The sequence below is a fragment of the Canis lupus genome, chromosome 21, assembly GCF_011100685.1.
Source record: "Canis lupus familiaris isolate Mischka breed German Shepherd chromosome 21, alternate assembly UU_Cfam_GSD_1.0, whole genome shotgun sequence".
NCBI classification, from domain to species: domain Eukaryota; kingdom Metazoa; phylum Chordata; class Mammalia; order Carnivora; family Canidae; genus Canis; species Canis lupus.
Window position 1 is genome coordinate 11,489,934 of NC_049242.1, and position 22,394 is coordinate 11,512,327.

The window sequence follows — 22,394 nt, forward strand, 5'->3', positions numbered from 1 at the left end:
AATCAAACTTTTAAAAACCACACACCTAAGCATTAGAATTATAGACTGAAAAAAAAAAGAATTATAGACTGAGAGGATTTTAGTTGGTACTTGAATCTAAAATTCTACACAGCCCCTTCCACCTGAAGATGTTGCAGTTCCCCTGACAACATTGCTTCAGCCCCCTGGGTAAAGAAAATTTCACTATCTTCTGAGAAAGGAAGCCTGCTCTAATTTTCAGAGTTACTACCACTTAAAAAGTTCTTTAGTTCTGATAAACAGAAGCCTGCCTACCTCTAGGTTCTACCTAGTGCTTTAATAGAACTTGTTTTGCTTTGTATTAGAACACATTTTATCTATTTTATTTTGTTTTTGAATGCAGTATGAAATTCATTTTTAGGTTCAGACTGGGTGGCTCAGCGATTTAGCCCCACCTTCAGTCCAGGGCCTGATCCTAGAGACCCAGGGTCGAGTCCCGCATCAGGCTCCCTGCATGGAGCTTGCTTCTCCCTCTGCCTGTGTCTCTGCCTCTCTTTCTCTCTCTGTGTCTCTCATGAATAAATAAATAAAATCTTAAAAAAAAGAAATTCAGTTTTTAAAAATTTCAGTATATTCCGACTATGAATTATGACCAGTTAAGGAAGAGAGACGAGGGGAGGTAGAGAGAAAGGAGAAAGAAAGGAGAGATATTACAGAAAACAGATCATACATACCACACACAGTAAATAAGAAAAAAGTTTCAGGAGCAGAAAGATTTAGAAACAAAGAAGCTTGATGAAGGAGAGCAGAAGAGCAAGACAGTGAGAAAGGGAGGGAATTAAATAATGGAAAACAATTGTAGGAAGCCATTATGTGTTTTAATTCTTACCCCAAATCTAACTAAGAGTACTTTTCAAACACTCACTTTTGACAGATAATAAAGTCTATATCCTATCTCTGAAAATGGAAAGAATTCATACCAATTGCCAAACGAGGGGAAAAACCTTTAAAAAAAAAAAAAGACTTTATTTATTCATGAGAGAGAGAGAGAGAGAGAGAGAGAGAGGGAGAGAGGCAGAGACAAAGGCAGAGGCAGAAGCAGGCTCCATGCAGGAAGCCTAACATGGGACTCAATCCCCAGACTCCAGGATCACGCTGTGAGCTGAAGGCAGACACCCAACCACTGAGCCACGCAGGCATCCCAAACCTTTTTTTTTCTTTTTTAATGGAGAATTATTTTTAACTCTTTTTCTAATGTGTTGCTACCAAAGATTTTTACAGCAATGTTCTATTTTCACCGACTACGGTACTAGTGATGATATCTCTGCATTTGTCTTGTAGATAAATAATTACCAGAAATCTACAAGCTAATTCCATGAGGAGGATTCATTATCTCTAACGTAGTTAAAACAGGTTGACAGTTTTGAACCAAAAATGAAGGTTTAACTTTTTCTGAAATCACTTCGCTGCCAAATACATTTTCCATTCTATAGAATTTTCATATTTATTTTTCAAAAACTGAATCTCTTCACGTTTTACCATTTCCCCTACATAGAGCAGATTAATGCAATCGAGGAGCAAGGAAAGTTGATTCTCTGCTCTATCTAATAGATATGGAGCGGTCTAATGGAGAACAGTGAACTGGAAGTCTAAAGGCTGAGTTTAGGTTTGCTCTGCCACTTGCATACTCTGCAATCTGCCATTACTCAATAACCTCACCAAACTGCAGTCCCATTATCTGTAAAACTCACAGTATGGAGACCTTATCAAAGTTAAATATGAGTAGAAATGGGTTGAGGACTCATTTGGAGTGAGCAATGAAACCCTCATAGCTCTTCAAATCAGCAGCAGCAAAGAAAGAAAACTTCCTGATACCTATAATTCTTTCTTTTTCCCAGCCTAGAATGTTCAAAGCTTATTTGCTCAGAGTCTTTATTTGCTCACACAGAATACTTTTTGAAGTCTCCGAAGCTTATATACTTGAAATACTCAATGACATAATAAATGAGTTTCTTTTTTTTAGCCTTAAGGGCTCTGTTTTCGAGTATCTCGACTCATTGTATGCATAGAAGCCATTGGATAGCTGTGACAGTATCCTGCAGATTAGTACTTTGGGTTTAGAAGTGGACTTTAAGCAATTACTCAAAATTGTTACTTACTGCAAATAAAATACTGTGGGATGATCCTTAAGCTACTGAACAGCTAACAAAATTTAAGAATGAACTAACATTCTGAAAAAGACAGTACCATAAAAATACTGTGATTGGGAGTAAAAACAGAATGGTATCATTTTACAGTGTCAATCGAAACAGACTGAGGTCAAATTGATTCCTAACATTTCCTTCCTGAGCATTGGTCTGCATATGGTAAGCTGGTCACTGGAACCCAAATGCTAGATAGTTGTCCATCCATGTCAATTTGCAGATAACTATGCTGAGCATGGAAGGATGGAGGGGGTATTTATAAGAACCCACGAGCCAACTGTCTAAGTCCTAGGAGGTAAAAGCATAGGGTGCTATGTGAAGACATTGTGCACCTAAGATATACCCACAGTTATGTCTACAGGAGCTGATAAAGTGACTGGTATTGTTCATCCACTGTCCTAACATTGGAAAATTATTTCAAAAATGCTTCTCTGGAAATGTTCTTGCACGTAAGAAAAATCTTGTAAATAAGTACATTAGTTTTCCCTCTTTACATCTATCCCCATACTCAAAATGAGAACAATAGCAATATAAGCTCAGAACTCACAAGGTATTAGCATCTTCCAGGATTTTTACATTGCACGAGGTGCTTTAGAAGCCATCTATTTTCAGACTTGCTTTGTTTATTTTAATTCCAGTTAGTTAACATACCATGTTATATTAGCTTCAGGTGTACAATATAGTGATTCAAAACTTCCGTACATCACCTGGTCGTCATCACAAGTGCCCTCCTTAATCCCCATCACTTATTTTACCCATTCCTCCACACTCCTCCCCTCTAACCATCAGTTTGTTCTCTATAAATCAAAATTTCATTTTTTGTGGTAGTGTCTTTTTCAGAATGTTAATTGATTCTTAAATTTTGTTAGCTGTTCAGTAGCTTAAGGATTACCCTAAAGTGTTTTATTTGCAGTAACAATTTTGAGTAACTATCGGTTTTTTCTCTGTAACTAAGAATCTGCTTCTTGATTTATCTCTCCTCTCCCCTTTTTTCCCTTTGCTAGTTTGTTTTGTTTCTTAAATTCCACATTTGAGTGAAATCATGTAGTATTTGTCTTTCTCTGACTGATTTATTTTGATTAGCATAATACATTCCAGCTCCATTCACGTCATTGCAAATGGCAAGATTTCATTCATTTTTATCACTGAATGATATTCTACTATATATTGGAATATATATAATATTTTTATATATATAACCTCTCCTTTACCCATTCATCAATCAATAGACACTTGGGCTACTTCCATATCTTGGCTATTGTAAATAATGCTGCTATAAACATAGGGGCATGCATGTAGCCCTCTGATTTAGTGTTTTTATATTTTTTGGGTAAATACCCAGTAGTGTGATTGCTAGCTTGTAGGATAGTGATACTGATAATTTTTTGAGAAACACCCATACTATTTCCCAGAGTGACTACACCAGTTTCCCTTCCCACCAACAGTGCTCAAGGGCTCTCCTTTCTCCATATCCTTGCCATCACCTGTTGTTTCTTGTGTTGTTGATTCTAGGCACTCTGACAAGTATGAGGTTGTCGTTTTAATTTATACTTCTTTGATGGTAAGTGATGATGAACATCTTTTCAGATGTCTGTTAGCTATCTAAATGTCTTCTTTGGAGAAATGTCTCTTCATGTTTTCTGCCCATTTTTTCATTGGATTATTTGTTTATCCAAATAATTATTTGTGTTGAGTTTTATAAGTTCTTTATATCTTTTAGATGCCAGCCCTTTATCAGATATGTCATTTGCAAATATCTTCTCCCATTCCAAAGGTTGCCTTTCAGTTTTGTTGATTGTTTCCTTCATTGTGCGGAAGCTTTCCATTTTGATGAAGTCCCAGTAGTTTATTTTTGCTTTTTTTTCCCTTGACTTGGGAGACATATCCAGAAAAAAAGTTGCTATGGCTGATGTCAAAGAAATTATTGCCTGTGCCCCCTTGAAGAATTTTTATGGTTTCAGGTCTCATGTTTAGGTCTTTAACCCATTTTGAGTTTATTTTTGTGTATGGTGAAAGAAAGTGGTCCAGTTTCATTCTTTTTCATGTTGCTGTCCAGTTATCCCAGCACTAGTTATTGAAGAGACTTTTTCCCATTAGATATTCTTTCCTGCTTAGTTGAAGATCAATTGACCACATAGTTGTGGGTTTATTTCTGGGTTTTCTATTCTGTTCTGTTGATCTCTGTGTCTATTTTTATGCCAGTACCATACTGTTTTGATCACTACAGCTTTGTCATAGAACTTGAAGTTGAGAATTGTGATGCCTCCAACTTTGCTTTTCTCTTTTGAGGTTGCTTTGGATACTTGGGGTAAAAAATTTTAGCATTTTTGTTCTAGTTCTGTGAAAAATGCTGTTGGTATTTTGATAGGGATTGCATTAAATATGTACATTGCTTTCAGTAATATAGACATTTTAACAATATTTGTTCTTCCAACCCATGAGCATGGAATGTCTTTCCATTTCTTTGTGTCATCTTCAATTTCATTCGTCAATGCTTTTTACTCTTCAGAGTACAGGTCTTTCAATTATTTGTTTAGGTTTATTCCTAGGTATCTCATTATGTTGGTACCATTGTAAATGGGATTGTTTTCTTAATTTATCTTTCTGCTGCTTCATTATTGGTATATAGAAATGTAGATTTCTGTACATTTATTTTGTATCCTATGAGTCTACTGAATTTGCTTATCAGTTCTAGCTGTTTCTTGGTTGAGTCTTTTGGGTTTTCTTTTTTTTTTTTTTTTTCTTTTGGGTTTTCTATATATAGTATGATGTCATCTGCAAATAGTGAAAGTTTTACTTCTTCCTTACTGATTTGAATCTTGTTGTTGTTGTTGTTGTCTGATTGCAGTGGCTAGGACTTTTATGTTAAATAAAAATAATGAGGGGCTCCTGACTGGCTAGGTTAGTAGAGCATATGACTCTTAACCTTGAGATCATGAATTTGAGTCCCATGTTGGGTGTAAGAGATTGCTTAGATAGATAAAGTTTTTAATTAAAGATTTTATGTATGTATGTATGTATGTATTTAGAAAGCATGCCATTGGTGGGGGGGGGTGCAAAGGGGAGGGAGAGGGAGAGAACGTCCAGAAGACTTGGTTGAGTGCAGAGCCAGAGTCAGGGCTCAATCCTATCACAAGATCATGACCTGGGCTGAAACCAAGAGTCGGGTGCTCAACTAACTGAGTCACCCAGGCATCCCCCCCTCCCAAAAAAAAAAAAAAATTTAAAAGTGATGAGAGTGGCCCTCCTTGTCTTGTTTCTGATCTTAGGGGAAAAGTTCTCAGTTTTCCTCACTAAGGATTATGTTAGTTGTGGGGTTTTTTTATATGGCCTTTATCATGCTGAGGTATGGCCCTCTAAGCCTATTTTGCTAAGGGTTTTTAGCATGAATGGATATTACACTTTTGACAAATGCTTTTTTGGCATCTATTGAAATGATTACATGGTTCTTATCCTTTCTCTTTTTTGATGTGGTGTATCACATTGATTGATTTGAGAATACTGAATCACCTTTACAATCCAGGAATATATCCTACTTGATCATGGTTAATGATTTTCTTAATGTATTGTTGAATTTGGTTTGCTAATGTTTTGTTGAGAATTTTTGCATCTATGTCCATCAGGGATATTGGCCTATAATTTTCTTTTTCAGTGGTGTCTTTATCTGGTTTTGGTATCAGAGTAATGCGACCTCATAGAATAAATTTGGAAGTGTTCCTTCCTTTTCTATTTTTTGGAGTAGTTTGAGAAGAATAAGTATTAAGTTTTCTGGAAATGTTTGGTAGAATTTGCCTGTGAAGCCATCTGGTACTGCTTTTCTTTGTTGGGAGTTTTTGATTTCTGATTCTTTTTCTATGCTGGTTATCGATCTCTTCAAATTTTCTGTTTCCTCCTGTTTCAGTTTTCATAGTTTATATGTTTCTAGGAATTTATCCATTTCTTCTAGGTTGTCCAGCTTATTGGCATAGAGTTTTCATAATATTCTTTTATAATTATTTCTATTTCTGTAGTGTTGGTTGTTATTTCTCTTCTCTCAGTTGTCATTTTACTTATTTGAGTCCTTTCTCTTTTTTCCTTGATAAGTTTGGCTAGCGGTTTGTCAATTTTATTGATTGTTTTCAAAGAACCAGGTCCTGGTTTCATTGATTTGTTCTTTTGGGTTTTCTTTTTAGTTTCTGCATCATTTACTTCTACTCTAATCTTTATTATTTTGTTCCTTCTGCTGGTTTTAGGTTTTGTTTGTTGTTCTTTTTCTGGCTCCTTTCAGTGTAAGAATGTTTATTTGAGATTTTTCTTGCTTCTTGAGAAAGGCCTGTATTGCTATAAATTTCCCTCTTAGAACTGCTTCCGCTGCATCCCAAAGGTTTTATACTGTTATGTTTTCATTTTCATTGGTTTCTGTGTATTTTTTATTTCTTTTTCTTTGTCTGGTTGGCCCATTCTTTTTTAGTAGAATGCTATTTAACCTCCATATATTTGTGGTCTTTCCAGATTATTTCTTGTGATTGACACCTAGTTTCATAGTGCTGTGGTCAGAAAAGAGGAATGATACAACTTTAATCTTGATTTTGTTGAGGCTTGTTTTGTGGGCTAATATATGGTCTATGCTGCAGAATGTTTCAGGTGGACTTAAAAAGAATGTATATTCTGCTGTTTTAGGATGGAATGTTCTGAATATATCTGTTAAATCCATCCAGTACAGTGTGTCATTTAAAACCATTTTTTCCTTATTGATTTTCTGTTTAGATGATCTGTCCATTGAGGGGTATTAGGGGTATTAAAGTCCCCTAATATTATTGTTTTATTATAGATTATTTCTTTATCTTTGTTATTAACTGTTTTATGTATTTGGGTATATAATTATTTATATTTGTTATATCTTCTTATATATCCCCTTTATTATTATATGTCCCCCTCCTGATCTCTTTTTACAGTCTTTGTTTTAAAGTCTATTTTGTCTGATATAAGTATAAGCTATCCCAGCTTTCTTTTGACATCTACTTGCATGATAAATGTTTCTCTGTGCCCTCACTTTCAATCTACAGGTGTCTTTAGATCTAGAAAGAGTCTCTTGTAGGCAGCATTTAGGTGAGTCTTGTTATTTTATCCATTCTGTCAGTCTGTATCTTTTGATGGGAGCATTTACAACATTTACATTTAAAGTAATTATTGATAGATATGTACTTATTGTCATTTTATTATTTGTTTCGTGGTTGTTTTGGAAATTTTTCTCTGATCCCTTTCTTCTTTCTTTCTTTCTTTCTTTCTTTCTTTCTTTCTTTCTTTCTCTTTCTTTCTTTCTTTCTTTCTTTCTTTCTTTCTTTCTTTCTTTCTTTCTTTCTTTCTTTCTCCTTCTCTCCTTCCTTCCTTCCTTCCTTCCTTCCTTCCTTCCTTCCTTCCTTCCTTCTTTCTTTCTTTCTCTTCTACATATAGTAGTCAATAACAGGTTGTTGGTCATTTAAGTTTGAACCCTTTCTTTACTCCTTCTCCTTCCCACATGTTAGGTTTATGTTGTTCTTTTTTACATCTTTTTATTTTGTGAGTTCTTTGCATGATTTTTTATAGGAATATTTGTCTTTACTGCTTTTGTGTTTTCTACCATTATACTTTGACTTTTGGTCTGTGCTTTCCACTTAAACAATCCCCTTTAACATTTCTTGCAGTCCCTCTTAATATCTCTGGTTTAGTGGTAATGAACTTCTTTAGTTTTTGTTTGTCTGGGAAACTATCTCTCCTTCTATTCTGAATGATAGCCTTGCTGGATAGAGTATCCTTGGCTGTAGATTTTTCTCATTCAGAATTTGTATATATCATGCCACTTTCTTCTGGTTTGCAAGGTTTCTGCTGAAAAATCCACTGATAGCCTTATGGGATTTCCCTTTTATCTGTCTTCTTTTGTCTTGCTGCTTTTAATTTTTTTTCTTTATCACTACATTTTCTCATGTTATTTACAATATATTTTGGTATAGATCTGCTTTTGTTGATTCTGTTGGGGGTTCTCTGTGCCTACTGGATCTGGATATCTGTTTCCTTTCTCAGATTTGGGAAATTTTCAGCTATTATTTCTTTTTTAAAAAAAAAGATTTTATTTATTTATTCATGAGAAACACACACAGAGAGAGAGAGAGAGAGAGAGAGGCAGAGAGAGAAGCAGGCTCCTCTCAGGGAGCCCGATGTGGGACTCAATCCCAGATTCTGGGATCACGCCCTGAGCTGAAGGCAGACGCTCAACCGCTGAGCCACCCAGGTGTCCCCTATTATTTCTTCAAATAAATTTTCTTCCTCCTTTTCTCTCTTCTTCTTCTGGGATCCCTCTACTCTGAATGCTATTATATTTGATGGAGTCACTGGTTTCCCTAAGTATATTCTCATTTTGCATAATTCTTTATTCTCTCTTTTATTCAGCTTGATCACTTTCCACTGCTCTGTCTTATAACTCATTAACTCATCCCTCTGTTGCTTCTAGCCTGCTGTAAATTCCATCAAGTGTGTTGCTCATTTTGTTTACTGAGCCATATATCTCTGCTATGTTATCCCTTATCTCTGCGTTAAGGGTCTCATTCATGTTGTCTGCTCTTTTCTCAACTAGTAAGTATCTTTATGTTTATTACTTTAAATTCTCTAACAAGTATGTTATTTATATCAGCTTTACTTAGATCTCTAGTAGTGACCTTGTCCTATTCTTTCATTTGGGACAAATTGTTCTTTCTTCTCATTTTGTCTAAGTCTCTGTGACTGTGTTAAGAAAGTCAGCTACATCTCCTGTTCTTAAGGATAATGGCCTTATGAAGAAGAGGTCCTGTAGTGCTCTGCAGTGTAGTGTCACCTGTTCCCCAGGGCCTGGCACTTCACAGAGAGGCTCCAATATGTTCTGCATGTGCTTTGCTGTTGTTCCCTAGCCACTTTATCCTTTAGGCCAGTCATCTTCAGAGGTTCTTTCTGTCTGTTGTGGGCAATGTTTGGTCCCTGGCCTGAATGTGTAACTTTCTGACTAGGGGTCCTCGAACCTGCTCATGAGACCTATTACCACTGCCTCCAGAACCAAAGCCTTACAAATTCCTGTGTCAAGAGATGTGGTGTGAGCTGGGGTTTGAGCCAGTCTTCTTGGGGAGGGGCCCCGTCATGCTGGAATTTAGGCAAACATGACTGACAAGGATGGTTACACTGGAGTGCAGGGCTTAGTGTAAACAAGTTAGGTAACAAGTTGTCAGTGCTGGGCTGGTTACTATAGATGCCTCTGTGTTTATGCTGAGGGGCAGTGCAGGGAAATAGTGCCTGCCATACCTGGAGGGGTCTCTCTGTGAATGTTGTTTCTCTGGAACACACTCCAAAATGAGCAGATAACCTCTCTACTGTGTACCCCAGGCACTCTTCAGCTCACTGTTTCCATGTTGCTTGTATGTAGGTTGTTTGCTTGACTTTTATCCAAGAGGAGCCCCAATATTCACCAGGTTCTCCTGGAGCCAAGACCACTGACCTTTAGAACTCAAGGCTTTAAATCCCACTGATTACAAGAACTCATGAAATTTGGGCCCTCTTGCTTTCTAAGACAATTGGAATGGGGATTTGTTTTCCTCATGCACTCTCCTGTGTGTGAGTCTGTCTCTCACCCTTCTCTACAACAGTGGCTCACTCCCCACCACAGCAGCCATGACCTGTTTCTCCCAAACTGAGTCTCTGTACTTCCTACCTTTTTCAGTGTGGCCTCTTTTCTGTCTTTAGTTGTAGGGTTTGTTCTCCCACTCTTCAGGTTGCTTTCTAGGGTGTTTAGGATGATTTGATAGTTATCTAGTTGTATTTGAGGGACGAGACAAGGCTAGGATCCTCCTACTCTGCTGTCATCTTCCAACCTCATAAATTCTTTTTGGACATTTTAAACATCATTCCTGAAGGCATCTTTTATACAATGAGTTTAGCCATTGGTACTGGGTAAAAAAAGAAAAGTAAGATCAGGCCCTATCCAGATTATCCCCACATTTGCTAAAGCTGAAGATAAGATTAAAGGTTTACAAAATTTCTTACTTGGTTAGTAAAGGATAATTTTGTCATTTTATTTGAATAGAGATAAAAAAAAACAACCCTTTCTATCTTTTTTAGAATCCTAACAGTAGTACTTGTTTAAACTTCTTGAAGTTACTTAAAAAATGTCTTTCATCCTTGCTGAGGTCAAGTCACCTTCTCACATGGGATTATCTTCTATTTCAAGTTTAAGTTTGATGAAAAAAAAAAAAAAAAAAAGAAGAGGTTTCTTAAGAGAAATTGAAGCCAACAGGCTTTTTTGTTATTCTCAGCATAGTGTCATGGAAAATTCCAGTGTCAGTAATATGACAATAGATACATTTTTGGGAAATGAAATCTTTTGCTTTTTCATAGCTGAATATTCATATTCTTAGCTGAATAATCATTATATTCTTGTTCCTAAGGTATGAAATAATGAATTTCAAGGAAATGGGAAAGGATTATTTTGATTATATCAATGTTGGAAGTTGGGACAACGGAGAATTAAAAATGGATGATGATGAAGTATGGTCCAAGAAACACAACATCATCAGATCTGTGTGCAGCGAGCCATGTGAGAAAGGCCAGATAAAGGTAAAAGTGGAGTCCATTTTTTAAAATTTTTGTTGTAAATTCCAAAGTGTTCATTATCATTGGCTATTTCTTTTTTAAAAAGATTTATTTATTTATTTGAGAGACAGAGAATGTATGTGTGCTCATGCAGTGGGGGAGGGGGTTGAAGGAGCAGATGGGAGGGAGAGAAGGGAAAGAATCCCAGGCATACTCTGCACTGAGCGTGGAGCCTAACATGAGATTCAGTTTCATGACACTGAAATCATGATCTGAGCTGAACCAAGCGCTAGATGCTCAAACAACTGGGCCACCCAGGCAGCCCATCATTGGCTATTTCTAAAACTTTTGGATATTTGTCTTACCTTTTACATTATAAGCTTCTAATGTCAGAAATTGTGTTTTGTGTTTTTGGAGGGGGGTTGTTTTGCTTTTTTTTTTTTTTTTAACTTTTCTCTCAATTCCTTTTGATAGTATGACCCACAATAGACTTAGGAGTTGTACTAATTGAACCAGTTGATGAGTCATGTTTACCCACACCCTTTATACTCATGTAAGCCTCTCAAAGACATGCTTCCTAGGGATAAATAGCTCACAGCTGGAAACCACATTAATTTCTAATTAACTTAACAAATATTTATCAAACTCCTACTAATGTAATAGTTTATATCAATGGGGCGAAAAATAAGTAACACACATTTATTGCCAAAGATCTATAGTCTAACTGAGGAAAAATATCTTGGGCACAAATAAGCAACATTATATAAAATGTGATGACTTCATTAAGAAAGAAAAAAACCAGAGCTATATAAGTTCATATAAAAGAAAAGGAGAAAAGAAAAGAAAAAGAGACATTTCTTCTGAGTAAAATGTCAGACACTGGACCATGAAGAATGGGTATAATTTCAGAGAGAGATGTGTAAAAATGATCATGTAAGTAGAAGGAACAGTAATTAGAAAGATACAGAAGTAGTATCCCGAATAACAGTGAATAATCTAGGGTTCCTTGCTTTAAATAGTTATTTTAAAAGAGAGAATTGGAAATGATAGCTTGAAGCCATATTTGTGGAGAGTTTTGAATGTCATACTAAGCAGGTTGACTTAATTTTTATTAACCGGGAGTCAGAATAATCTTGGCAAAGATGTTGACATAAACTGGACTATAGTAGGTGAAGATGCATGAGTTGTTATAAAACATGAGTAGAGAAAGAAGAGAAAGTAAGAAGGACACTGTGATAATGGTGACAAGAACCCTGGATTATGGAGGAACAGTGAGAATGGAATGGGAGCAGGGGCAATATTTGAGAGAAGTATTATATAGAGAGTATACTCAATCAGCCCTGGCTATCAATTGGATGTAGAGTTGGAGAAGAAAAGCCCATGATAATCAATTGCAATTTTAAATCTTAGTAACTAGAAAGTGCCATTGTCGAGCATAGAAAAATGGGAATGGTTTTTAAAGAAAGTCAGTGGGTTAGTTTGGAAGCCTGTTAGTTTTGAGATATCTAGCCAGTAATAGAAAACATCAGTCTATGACAATGAGAAATAAGGCTGAAGATACAGATTTAGAGCTTAAGTTGGAGCTGTTGGAGTATATCAGTCACTGAACCTGAAAGTATACAAAGAAAATAAATGTGGATCAAGAATAGACATTGAAGATCTGCTTTGAAAGCATAAAGGAAAAAAGAAAAGATAGAGTGAAGGACAACAGGGCCTGGGAAAGATAGATAACTAGAGAGTATACTGTCATGTAAGGTGGTGGTCAATGGAAGAGAGAAGTTAAGGAAGACAAGGACCGAAGGAAAGAGGAAAATTGGGGTTAGCCAATTTTCATCGGGGGCCTTCTTGAGGCAGGATTTGTAGATTAAACAGGATAAAATGGTAACTGAGCAATAAGAAGTGTGGTGACATGCAGGTAAGAGGCAGTCCTGCTAGTTTGAGGACATTGAAAAGTTACTTTTAGAGTAAGTAAATTCTGGCCACACTTAGAGGAAATAAATCAGTGAAAGAAAGAATGAAAAAATAATAAAAATAGAAAGAAGTTTAGCTATTGAGGTATAATGTCCTCGGGGAAGAAAAATGGTATCAAAATAATTTATTCATCAAATAGTTATTAAAATATGATAGTACCACATTTCAGGCGGTGTATACACCTGGAGCAGTTGGCCTTGATCTTTTCAGTCTACTTCATGTTTACTCTGTTTGGAACATTTGATGTGTTCATTGATTGGTGATTACAAATGAAAGTGAAATAATTCAGTATTAATTGTAAGATCTTCAAGGGGTAGTTCTGAAGATTTGGTAAGCATAAGACAAGAAGGAAGCCAAGGTAAATAAAGATAAATATAAATGTATTAATATCTTCTAAATGGCACAGTAGCTTATAGAGTAGCTAAAAATTTCTGTATGTTTTGTTATGATATACAAGGGTTAGGAAACAACAGTCCCCGTGACAAATCCGATCTGCTACCTGTTTCTGTAACTAAAATTTTATTGAGGGGCATCTAGGTGGCTCAATTGGTTAAGTGTCTGACTCTTGATTTCAGCTCAGGTCTGATCTCAGGGTCCTGGGATCGGGCCCACACTGGGCTCAGTGCATGGTAGGGAGTCTACTTGAGACTCTCTCTTTCCCTCTCCCTTTGTCCCGCCCCCTCACTATGTGTCCTCTATCTCTGTCTCTGAAATAAATAAATAAATCTTTTTAAAAATAAGGCTTTATAGAAGTATAATGCTTATTTGTTTATGTATTGTCTATGCCTGTTTTCATACTATAATAAATAGAGTTGAAGAGTTGAATTGCCATAAAGACTATATGGCCCACAAAACCAAAAATATTTATTGTCTGGTCCTTTGCAGATAAAATTTGCTAACCCTTAATATTCAGTGACAGTCTGCATCTTGCCCAGTCATCTTACAATTAGAATCTGTATGTGAAATTCTTTTTAGACTCACTCAGAATATTGATTGTTCAGAATTTCCATTTCCTCCTGTAGAAAGATTAGGTTGTATAAATTATCACATGGATGTTATTTGTTTTGACCTTTCACAGCAATACAGTTTAAACCTATAGCTTCAAAAAGCTGAATGGCTGATTTGGGAGATTTTTTTATATATCCTTTCTACCCCATTCTACTGGGAATAACTTACTTGATGGAAGAATATGACTCTCTATTATGATATTTTTAGTACTAGTTTATTTGTAACATTTAATTACCTTTTTTAATCACAAATTTTATTTTTCTAACCATATATCATTTTTCCCTCTATTAAATAAATAATTGACAACATTTTCTTAATATGGTTTAAGGGTGTCATTGAGCAATTTCATTAAAGATGTCAACACCTCGTGCCATTGTTTAGATTTGTTAATTCAGTGCTCATGGAAATACACTTGGTCTAGCAAAGGTTCAAATATGTTACATATTGTTATTCATAAAGAAATCACCACTACTTCCAGGGTCTTAAAAAAGAATGAGAATCACTATGTAATGGAATTGTCAAAAAAAAAAAAAAAATGGAATTGTCACTTTCTCTTCTAACTCAAAATGAATGTGAAACAGAACATATACAACAAATGAAAAAAGTAATACAAATCAATTCTAAATGATCAGAAGCAGACATATCGAGCTGTCACCACTGATTCAAAAAAAGAAAAAGACTGTAATATTGGGATTATTTTTGGAAAAGGAAATGATCATATTTTGGTTTAAAAAAATAACGTGAAATTTACAAACCAATGCAAGCTAAAGCACAGGAAATAAGCATATTCCTAAAAGGAAAAATGTACCTGCTTTTGTTTGCCATGCCCCGGTAAGAAAGAGAATCTTGCAATATTTCAAATGTGATTGCTTGCATTACAAAATCTAGTAATTATCCAACAATAGTTTTATCAAATGTGGTTGAAATTACCTTACAATCAAATGTATTTCTCTATATAAATATTTATATGCATATTACTAATAAATCAGGTTACATTTTTAGAGTGTCCTACCATTTACAAATCACTGTGCTATTTTATTTAATCAACAGGAAATCCTATAAAGCTAGATATTGTTTAAAAAGCATTGATCTTGGTTTGAAGAAACAAAATCAGCTGAGGGACTGTTCAAAGCTGCACAGTTGTTTTAGTGGCTACAAGTAGGGGCACCTCTTGATTCTCAAGGCCAAGACTCTTTCTACTACATCTTTCAAAATATCATGAACTCTATCTTTATTGTTTTTAAGTTTTATTTTAATTCCGGTTAGTTATACATACAGTGTTATGTTAGTTTCAGCTGTGCAATATAGTATGAAATTCAGCATTTCCATGCATTACCCAGTGCTCACCATGATAGGTGTACTCCTTAATCCACACCAGCTATTTCACCCATCCCCCCAACTACCCCTGAATTCAACCTTTATACAGACCAATAAGGCTCAGCGTTTATGAGCATGAGCCCTGAAGTCCAAGGGCTGTTATCTGATCCTTCATTTACCCATATGTGTTATGTAAGCTCAGTTCTAACCCTAACCCTAACCCCTTAAAAAAAAAAAAAAAAAGAACAAAATAAACCCACCACCTTATACTACTTTCTTGTTTTAATGAGATAACAGCATACGGCAGGCAGAAAACAGCCAATAAGTAGTATTATTATGAAGAATACTTTAGGTAAATTGAGAAGGTCTAATTAACAACTCTGCCTCACTCATCTGGTTATTTTAAGGAAAGGATGATCCAGAACTTTTTGTCATCATTCTCTCCTTGTGTGATTGCAGTATCAAGAGCCAGCAAAAGGGATAGAAAATATAATGAAAGAGGTGCCAGTTTACGATCGTACATGGCTATCGGTATCTAGACATTTTACTATCGAAGGTCAGTAATAGAGTCAGCACTGAGGACGAGAAATATATAGTGTAATCATTGCTGTTTCTGGTTAGTACTGGTTATTAATCACAGTTTTAATTATTTATAGGAATGTTTAATGAATGCTATCTCTATTCCACAGAGGCTATTCATGCAACAGTGGTGGAAAAAACTAAAAGACATCTATTTCTAAAGAATAACATCTGGAACTCCTTCAACTGTTAAATCATTTCAATTATTTTCCATTGCCGTAAAAAAAATCAAACAGATGAAGGGGTGTATAATAGCTTCAATGACCTTATTCACCATCATCCCAAGCAAATCAAAGCTACTTGAATAGGAAAGAATGAGCTGTGAGTTATTGAACCAGATTTTGAGTAGAAACAGAGACCAAAGAGATGAACTCCAGAAAAAAAAAATCATGTTCTACCTCTTAATTCAATAGAAATTCCTAATGATTTTTAAATCAATATGGATAGATTTTTGAACTTTAGCAGGTATATGATGCTTTTTGCTAACAATTATTTAACTGGTGGAGGGAAACCAAGGTAAATTCAAAAAGCAAAAGTTTTAATTTTAGGGAAAGACAGACACAGACTCTGAAGAAAATTCAGTTATAAATATACATATGTAAATGAATGTGTATTTATATATGAGCACAAACACAGGCACTTAATTAAATATAGATATCTAAGAATAAGTATACAAAGACTTGCATTTAATTTCATTCTAGACCCTGTCATCAACTAATTTTATGATGTTGGACTGATCATTCAAAATCAGCTTCAGTTTCTTTGATTATAAAATGAGAATATTAATATTTATACTGCCTATCTGATAGCATTTGAAATAATTTATGTGAAAGCAAGCCATTCCTGCTTTGCAAAACAGCATATTTGAATAATGGATTGCTGAGTTTTTATCTATACAAAAAATAATCGAAATTTTAAATATTTACCTTAGGTGATCCGGAAGGGAGAAGTCAGCTGTTGTTGGACCTGTACACCCTGTAAAGAGAATGAGTATGTCTTCGATGAGTACACCTGCAAGGCGTGCCAGCTGGGGTCGTGGCCCACTGATGACCTTACAGGTATATGTATCACAATGTCATCTTGGGTACATGCCTCAAAAATCAACTGCAAAAGGACATAGACATGGGTGGAGGGGGTGTCACATCTCCAAGTATTTCTCATCTTGGTGGTCTTGTTCATGTGACAAAGAATTTCTTTAGGGACAGAAGCCTTCCCAGTGCCTGAGCTAATCATGAAAATATGTCTCAGGGAGAGATTGGTCAATATTCCCTCGGGGGGCGGGGGGCAGGTGCTGGGTGGCTCAGTTGGTTAAGCATCTGCCTTCAGCTCAGGTCATGATCTCAGGGTTCTGGGATGGAGCCCCACTTCAGGCTCTCTGCTCAGCAGGGAGCCTGCTTCTCCCTCTCCCTCTGCCACTCCCCCTGCTCGTTCTCTCTCTCTCTCTCTCTCTCTCTCTCTCTCTCTCTCTCTCTCTCTCTGCCAAATAAATAAATAAGATCTTAAAGAAACTATTCCTGCCCTCACCCCCAAAATAGATGAGAATTCCTAAGTTTTCTGCTGGACATTTTTCAGCCCATTCTCAGGATATTCCCAGAGTTGGGTAGAAATTTGTCTAAAACTTCACTACGCTTAGTACTTTTCCTTAGTCTCAGCCAGGAAGCTCTCAATAATGAGTTTTCAAATAATGCTGGCATAAGGTAAAACTCATTTTGGCTTGGTGTTTTGTTTCTGTTGGTGTTGTTTTGTTTCTTTGGCTTTTGTATTTTGGTTTGGGTTTTTTTTTCTCCCATATATGTAAAGGAATATGCCATTGTTCTCAAGATTATATTTCAGAGCTATTTCTAATTTTTACGTATAAAAACAGAATATGGGCAGCTCCGGTGGCCCAGCGGTTTAGCGCCACCTTCAGCCCGGGGTGTGATCCTGGAGACTGGGGATCAAGTCCCCTGTGGGGTTCCCTGCTGGAGCCTGCTTCTCCCTCTGCCTGTGTCTCTGCCTCTCTCTCTCTCTCTCTCTGTGTGTGTGTGTGTGTGTGTCTGTCATAAATAAATAAATAAAATCTTTTTAAAAAACACAGAATAGGGTAGCCCTGGTGGCTCAGCGGTTTAGCGCCGCCTTCAGTCCGGGGCCTGATCCTGGAGACCTGGGATCGAGTCCCACGTCGGGCTCCCTGCATGGAGCCTGCTTCTCCCTCTGCCTGTGTCTCTGCCTCTCTCTCTCTCTCTGTCTATCATGAACAAATAAATAAAATCTTAAAAAAAAACACACACACACAGAATATAATACCTTTCATCTTTCCTTCCAGTTTATTCAGTAAACATTTATTACATGCCTTATTGCCTACCATTGAAATAAAGATATAAAAATAAAGATACAACATTTATCTTAAAGAATAAGGGGGCGCTTGAGTGGCTTAGTCAGCTGCTTAACTGGTTGAGTAGAATCAAAATCATTTGATTTTGGCTCAGGTTGTGATTTCAGGGACCTGGGATGGGACCCTGAGGTGGGCTCCACACTCAGCTAGAAGTCTACTTGAGTATTCTCTCATTCTTCCCCACCCCCCCTAAAATAAATAAATCAATCTTTAAGGAAAAGAAGTTAATAAGGGAGGCAAAAAGGTAAAAATATTAGTACAATATATTAAAGAGGAGATTTGTGGACATGGGATATGAGGAAAGAACCTAGAAGACTACATTTTCAAGAAGAGTAAGAGAAAAAACAGTCTAGGCAGAAGGCCCACCATGTGGGATATGGTTTTACAATGAACATAGATCTAGTATAAAACTCCTAGAGGCTAAAAGATCATAAAATCATCAGTGTTAGACTCTATCCCTCACAGGATGAGAGATTAGCCATGGTAGTTGTATTAACAATTCCGAAAGCCTGGTTCTAAAACTCCTGTGATCCTGGACCTTTTGAGACCAGCTCACATTAAGACTTTGCTTCTGTGATTGGTATTTATAGAGAAGACTTCCCTTTTCTTAAAAAGATTAAGAAAACATCCAAATGCTGGGGCATGTGGGTGGCTCAGATGGTTAAGCATCTGCTCTCAGCTCAGGTGATGATCCTGGGGTCCCGCGATGGAGCCCCACATAGTGCTCCCTACTCAGCAGGGAAACTGCTTCTCCCTCTCCCTCTGCCTCTCCCCCTGTTTGTGCTCTCTCTGTTGCTCTCTCTCAAGTGACTAAAGGAAAATTCTTTTAAAAAAAGAGAAAAAGCATCTAAGTGCCTTCTGATAGCATTTGAGACCTGTTTTCACCATCAAACAATGAGCTTTCTGATACCCATACATCCTGATATCTCCAGGGCTAACTCAGTGCTGAACATAATGTCTTCAATAAACTTAGTTGAATGGATGAGCTACACAGCACACACACACACACACACACACACAGACACACACACACACACACATTATGTTTAATATGAAGTAAAAGAACAAGAATTTTAAAAATGAAAATATTAAGGAAAACATAATTTAAATTTGTAGTTATAAAAGTTCTCTTTGAAGAAGTGAAAAATAGTTGGGGCCTAAATGATAAATAGAAATAGCTAGCTAAGAATAGTGAGAAGGGCATTCTGGCTGAGGCATACATAAGGTCTGTGTATATATATATATCCTTATAGAACATGTTCAGGATGAGTGATGAGTGTTTGGTATGAAGTATAATGAGAAACCATTGCAGGGAGTATAGTAGGAAAAAAACCACAACATGATTATATGTATATTTTCAAAAATACAATTCTGGTAGCTATACAGGACTATAATTTGGAAAGGAATGGAAAGTGGAAGAGGGCCACAGGTTGGGTGGTTACTACAGGTTGCTACTGCAGGTAAGAATACTTAGTGTCTTGGACTAAACAGTGCATTGAAAGATTTGAGATATACTTTTGAAGTAGAATCACCAGGGCATACTGGTGAATTGGCTGCAGTGGATATTAAGGGTACCAAATTTTCTCCCTTGAAGACTGAAAAATAAATGCATTCTTTGACAAAGATCAATAGTTTGGTTTTAGACAGATCAGTTTGGGCAGCCTGGGTGGCTCAGCGGTTTACCACTGCAGCCTTCAGCCCAGGGCCTAATCCTGGAGATCCAGGATCGAGTCCCATGTCAGGCTCCCTACCTGGAGCCTGCTTCTCCCTCTGCCTGTGTCTCTGCCTCTCTCTCTCTGTCTCTCATAGAAAAATAAATAAAATCTTTAAAAAAAAAAAGACAAGATCAGTTTGACATGTCTTTAATTAATTTAACAAATGAAATATGAAATAATTAATTTAACAAGCCCCTTAATTTGAGCCAGAAAATGTAATGGGAACTGTAAATACAAATACAGTCAAAGTTTTCAAGAAACTTATAATCTAGTGAGATAAAAAGTAAACAACACAGTGTACTAAAGTGCTGCAGGTAGATAAGGAATGAACAAAGTATTATGGAAGAATGAAGAAGAGCATGCTTAACATGGAGAAATTGAGAAAGTTTCATCTTGAGGTGCAATCTTCAGCTCACTTTTTAAAAATTGAAGAAGTTCATATTAGAAAGAGTATGCAACATCAAGGCTTTGAATGATACCACCATTCTCCTAGATGCCCTAATCAAAATGAAGTCCGCCATCTTAGACTCTTCTCTATGCCTGGCCACCCATATCCAGTCACTTATCAAGCTGGGATATTTGAATCACTAAATATCCTTATTCCCTCCTTTCCTGTCCATTTGTACAACTCTTCCCTTGACTAGGTTCTCATCATCTCACATTCGAGCATTGCAATTGTAATTCGAGCATTGTAATTTCCCAGTGTATTTCCTTACTATCAAATGTATGCCACTTTTCATCTTGCTGCTGGATAATGTACCCAAAATACGTATTTGTCTATTTTACTTCATTGCCCAGCATTTATCATTGTTTTTGTATCTCTACTGTATGTACTCCAAGTTTTTCAACATGGCATACAGAATTCCCTCTCATTCTCGCCCTCTTATCGTATAGTCTCAGTCACTACCATTTTTATAACTCTCATTTTACCTTCTAGCACCAAAGGCTGTTTATAATACTTATCTGACACAATGACATTTTGTTCCTCCATGTCCATATATGTGTTATCTTCTCTGCTAAGAAGGCACTTACTCCTCTTTACTTGAGTAACTCCTACTCATCCTTCCTTACTCTGTTCAGATGTCACCTTCTCTATGAAATCTTTTTTGGTGTACTTCCCTCTTTACATCAGTTTTCAAATTGGATTTTAATGGCCTTTATCTTTATCTGCCTCTTGTACTGAATCATCAGTTTCTCAAGGACATAACTATATCTCAATCATATTTTCATTCCCAGATTCTAACGTGATGCCCGGCACAGAGTAGGCACTCAGTGAATGTATGTCAACCTGCAGGAAAATTATAGGGAGGGTAACAAATGAAGACAAAAGTACATATTAGGGCCATCCTGTGAAGACAGGGTTTAACTAAGGAGTTTGGACTTTATCCAATGGACAGTATAGGGCCAGTGGAGGCTTTCAAGCAGAAAAATGAAATGCTTTTCCTCTGGTTACATGCATACATGTGAGTGTGTGTATACGTGGGAGTAGGGGAGAAGAAGAAGGGGGGAATAAATGCCAAACTTGGAAAGGTCTCTGCGTTGATATTATGTGAAGTTTAACCTTTAATTGAGATCAATGGCATTTTTCCAAGGAGCCTATAGCTGTTTACAAACCTCTCACCGACTCTGATTCAAATAGATCACTTGGGGCTGCTCTCTAGACAGAAGACTGCTCTGATGGCTTCAGCTCTTCCAAAACCACCACAGAGATGCTTGGGGCTAGCTCCAGGGAATATTTTAAGTCTTCCTTCTACCCAACTGGCTTATAGTTACACTACTTCAGCCTATAACATGACAGCTCAGGTCACCACTGGGCCAGTGCCCTCATTGTGATAATAGATAGCAACTACCATATACATTATGCTTTCTGTGTGTCAGGAACTGTTTGAAGCATCTTACAAATGTTAATGTATCTAATCCCAACACAGTTCTATAAGACTGGTAGCATGATTAGGAGATCTGAGCCTACTAACAATTGAAAACTGTTTAGAAAAACAAGTGGAGGGGCAGCCTGGGTGGCTCAGTGGTTTAGTGCCACCTTCAGCCCAGGGCATGATCCTGGAGACCTGGGATCAAGTCCCACATCGGGCTTCCTGCATGGAGCCTGCTTCTCCCTCTGCCTGTGTCTCTCTGCCTCCCTCTCTCTGTATGTCTCTCATGAATAAATAAATAAAATCTTAAAAAAAAAAGAAAAGAAAAACAAGTGGAGGTGGCAGTCAACTGGCATTAATGTCTATCTACATATTTATCCATATATTTGTATATATTCAAATGATGGATGGCTGAAATGAAGATTACTCACTGTTAGGAAACGATGTTTGTGAGTGCTGGGATTGTGGATGACTTTTTCATACACACACATGCATACATATATAAGTGTGTAAACATATGCATATAATATTGAATTATGCTATGAGAATATATTTCTTTTTTAAAATATTTTATTTATTTATTCATGAGAGAGAGAGAGAGGAAGAGACATAGGCAGAGGGAGAAGCAGGCTCCATGCAGGGAGCTCGATGTGGGTGGGACTCAATCCTGGGACACCGGGATCACACCTTGAGCCAAAGGCAGATGCTCAACTGCTGAGCCACCCAGACGTCCTGTGATTATATTTCATCAGTAGGGCCATTAAAGTAAATTTTAAGCTAGCCATATTCTTATTAGCTATCATAAATTGGCAGGAACCTGGAACCAGGA

General features: G+C 36.8%; 1 protein-coding gene across 1 annotated transcript in view; it reads left to right on the plus strand.

Annotated features, from left to right (window-relative positions):
• The window catches only part of GRM5 (glutamate metabotropic receptor 5), a 516,157-nt gene that overhangs the window by 416,998 nt on the left and 76,765 nt on the right, over nt 1-22,394 (plus strand). Inside the window, exons 6-7 of the mRNA XM_038568353.1 lie at nt 10,586-10,754; nt 16,537-16,663. Coding sequence (XP_038424281.1) covers nt 10,586-10,754; nt 16,537-16,663 — 296 coding nt within the window. The remainder of the gene's footprint in view (nt 1-10,585; nt 10,755-16,536; nt 16,664-22,394) is intronic.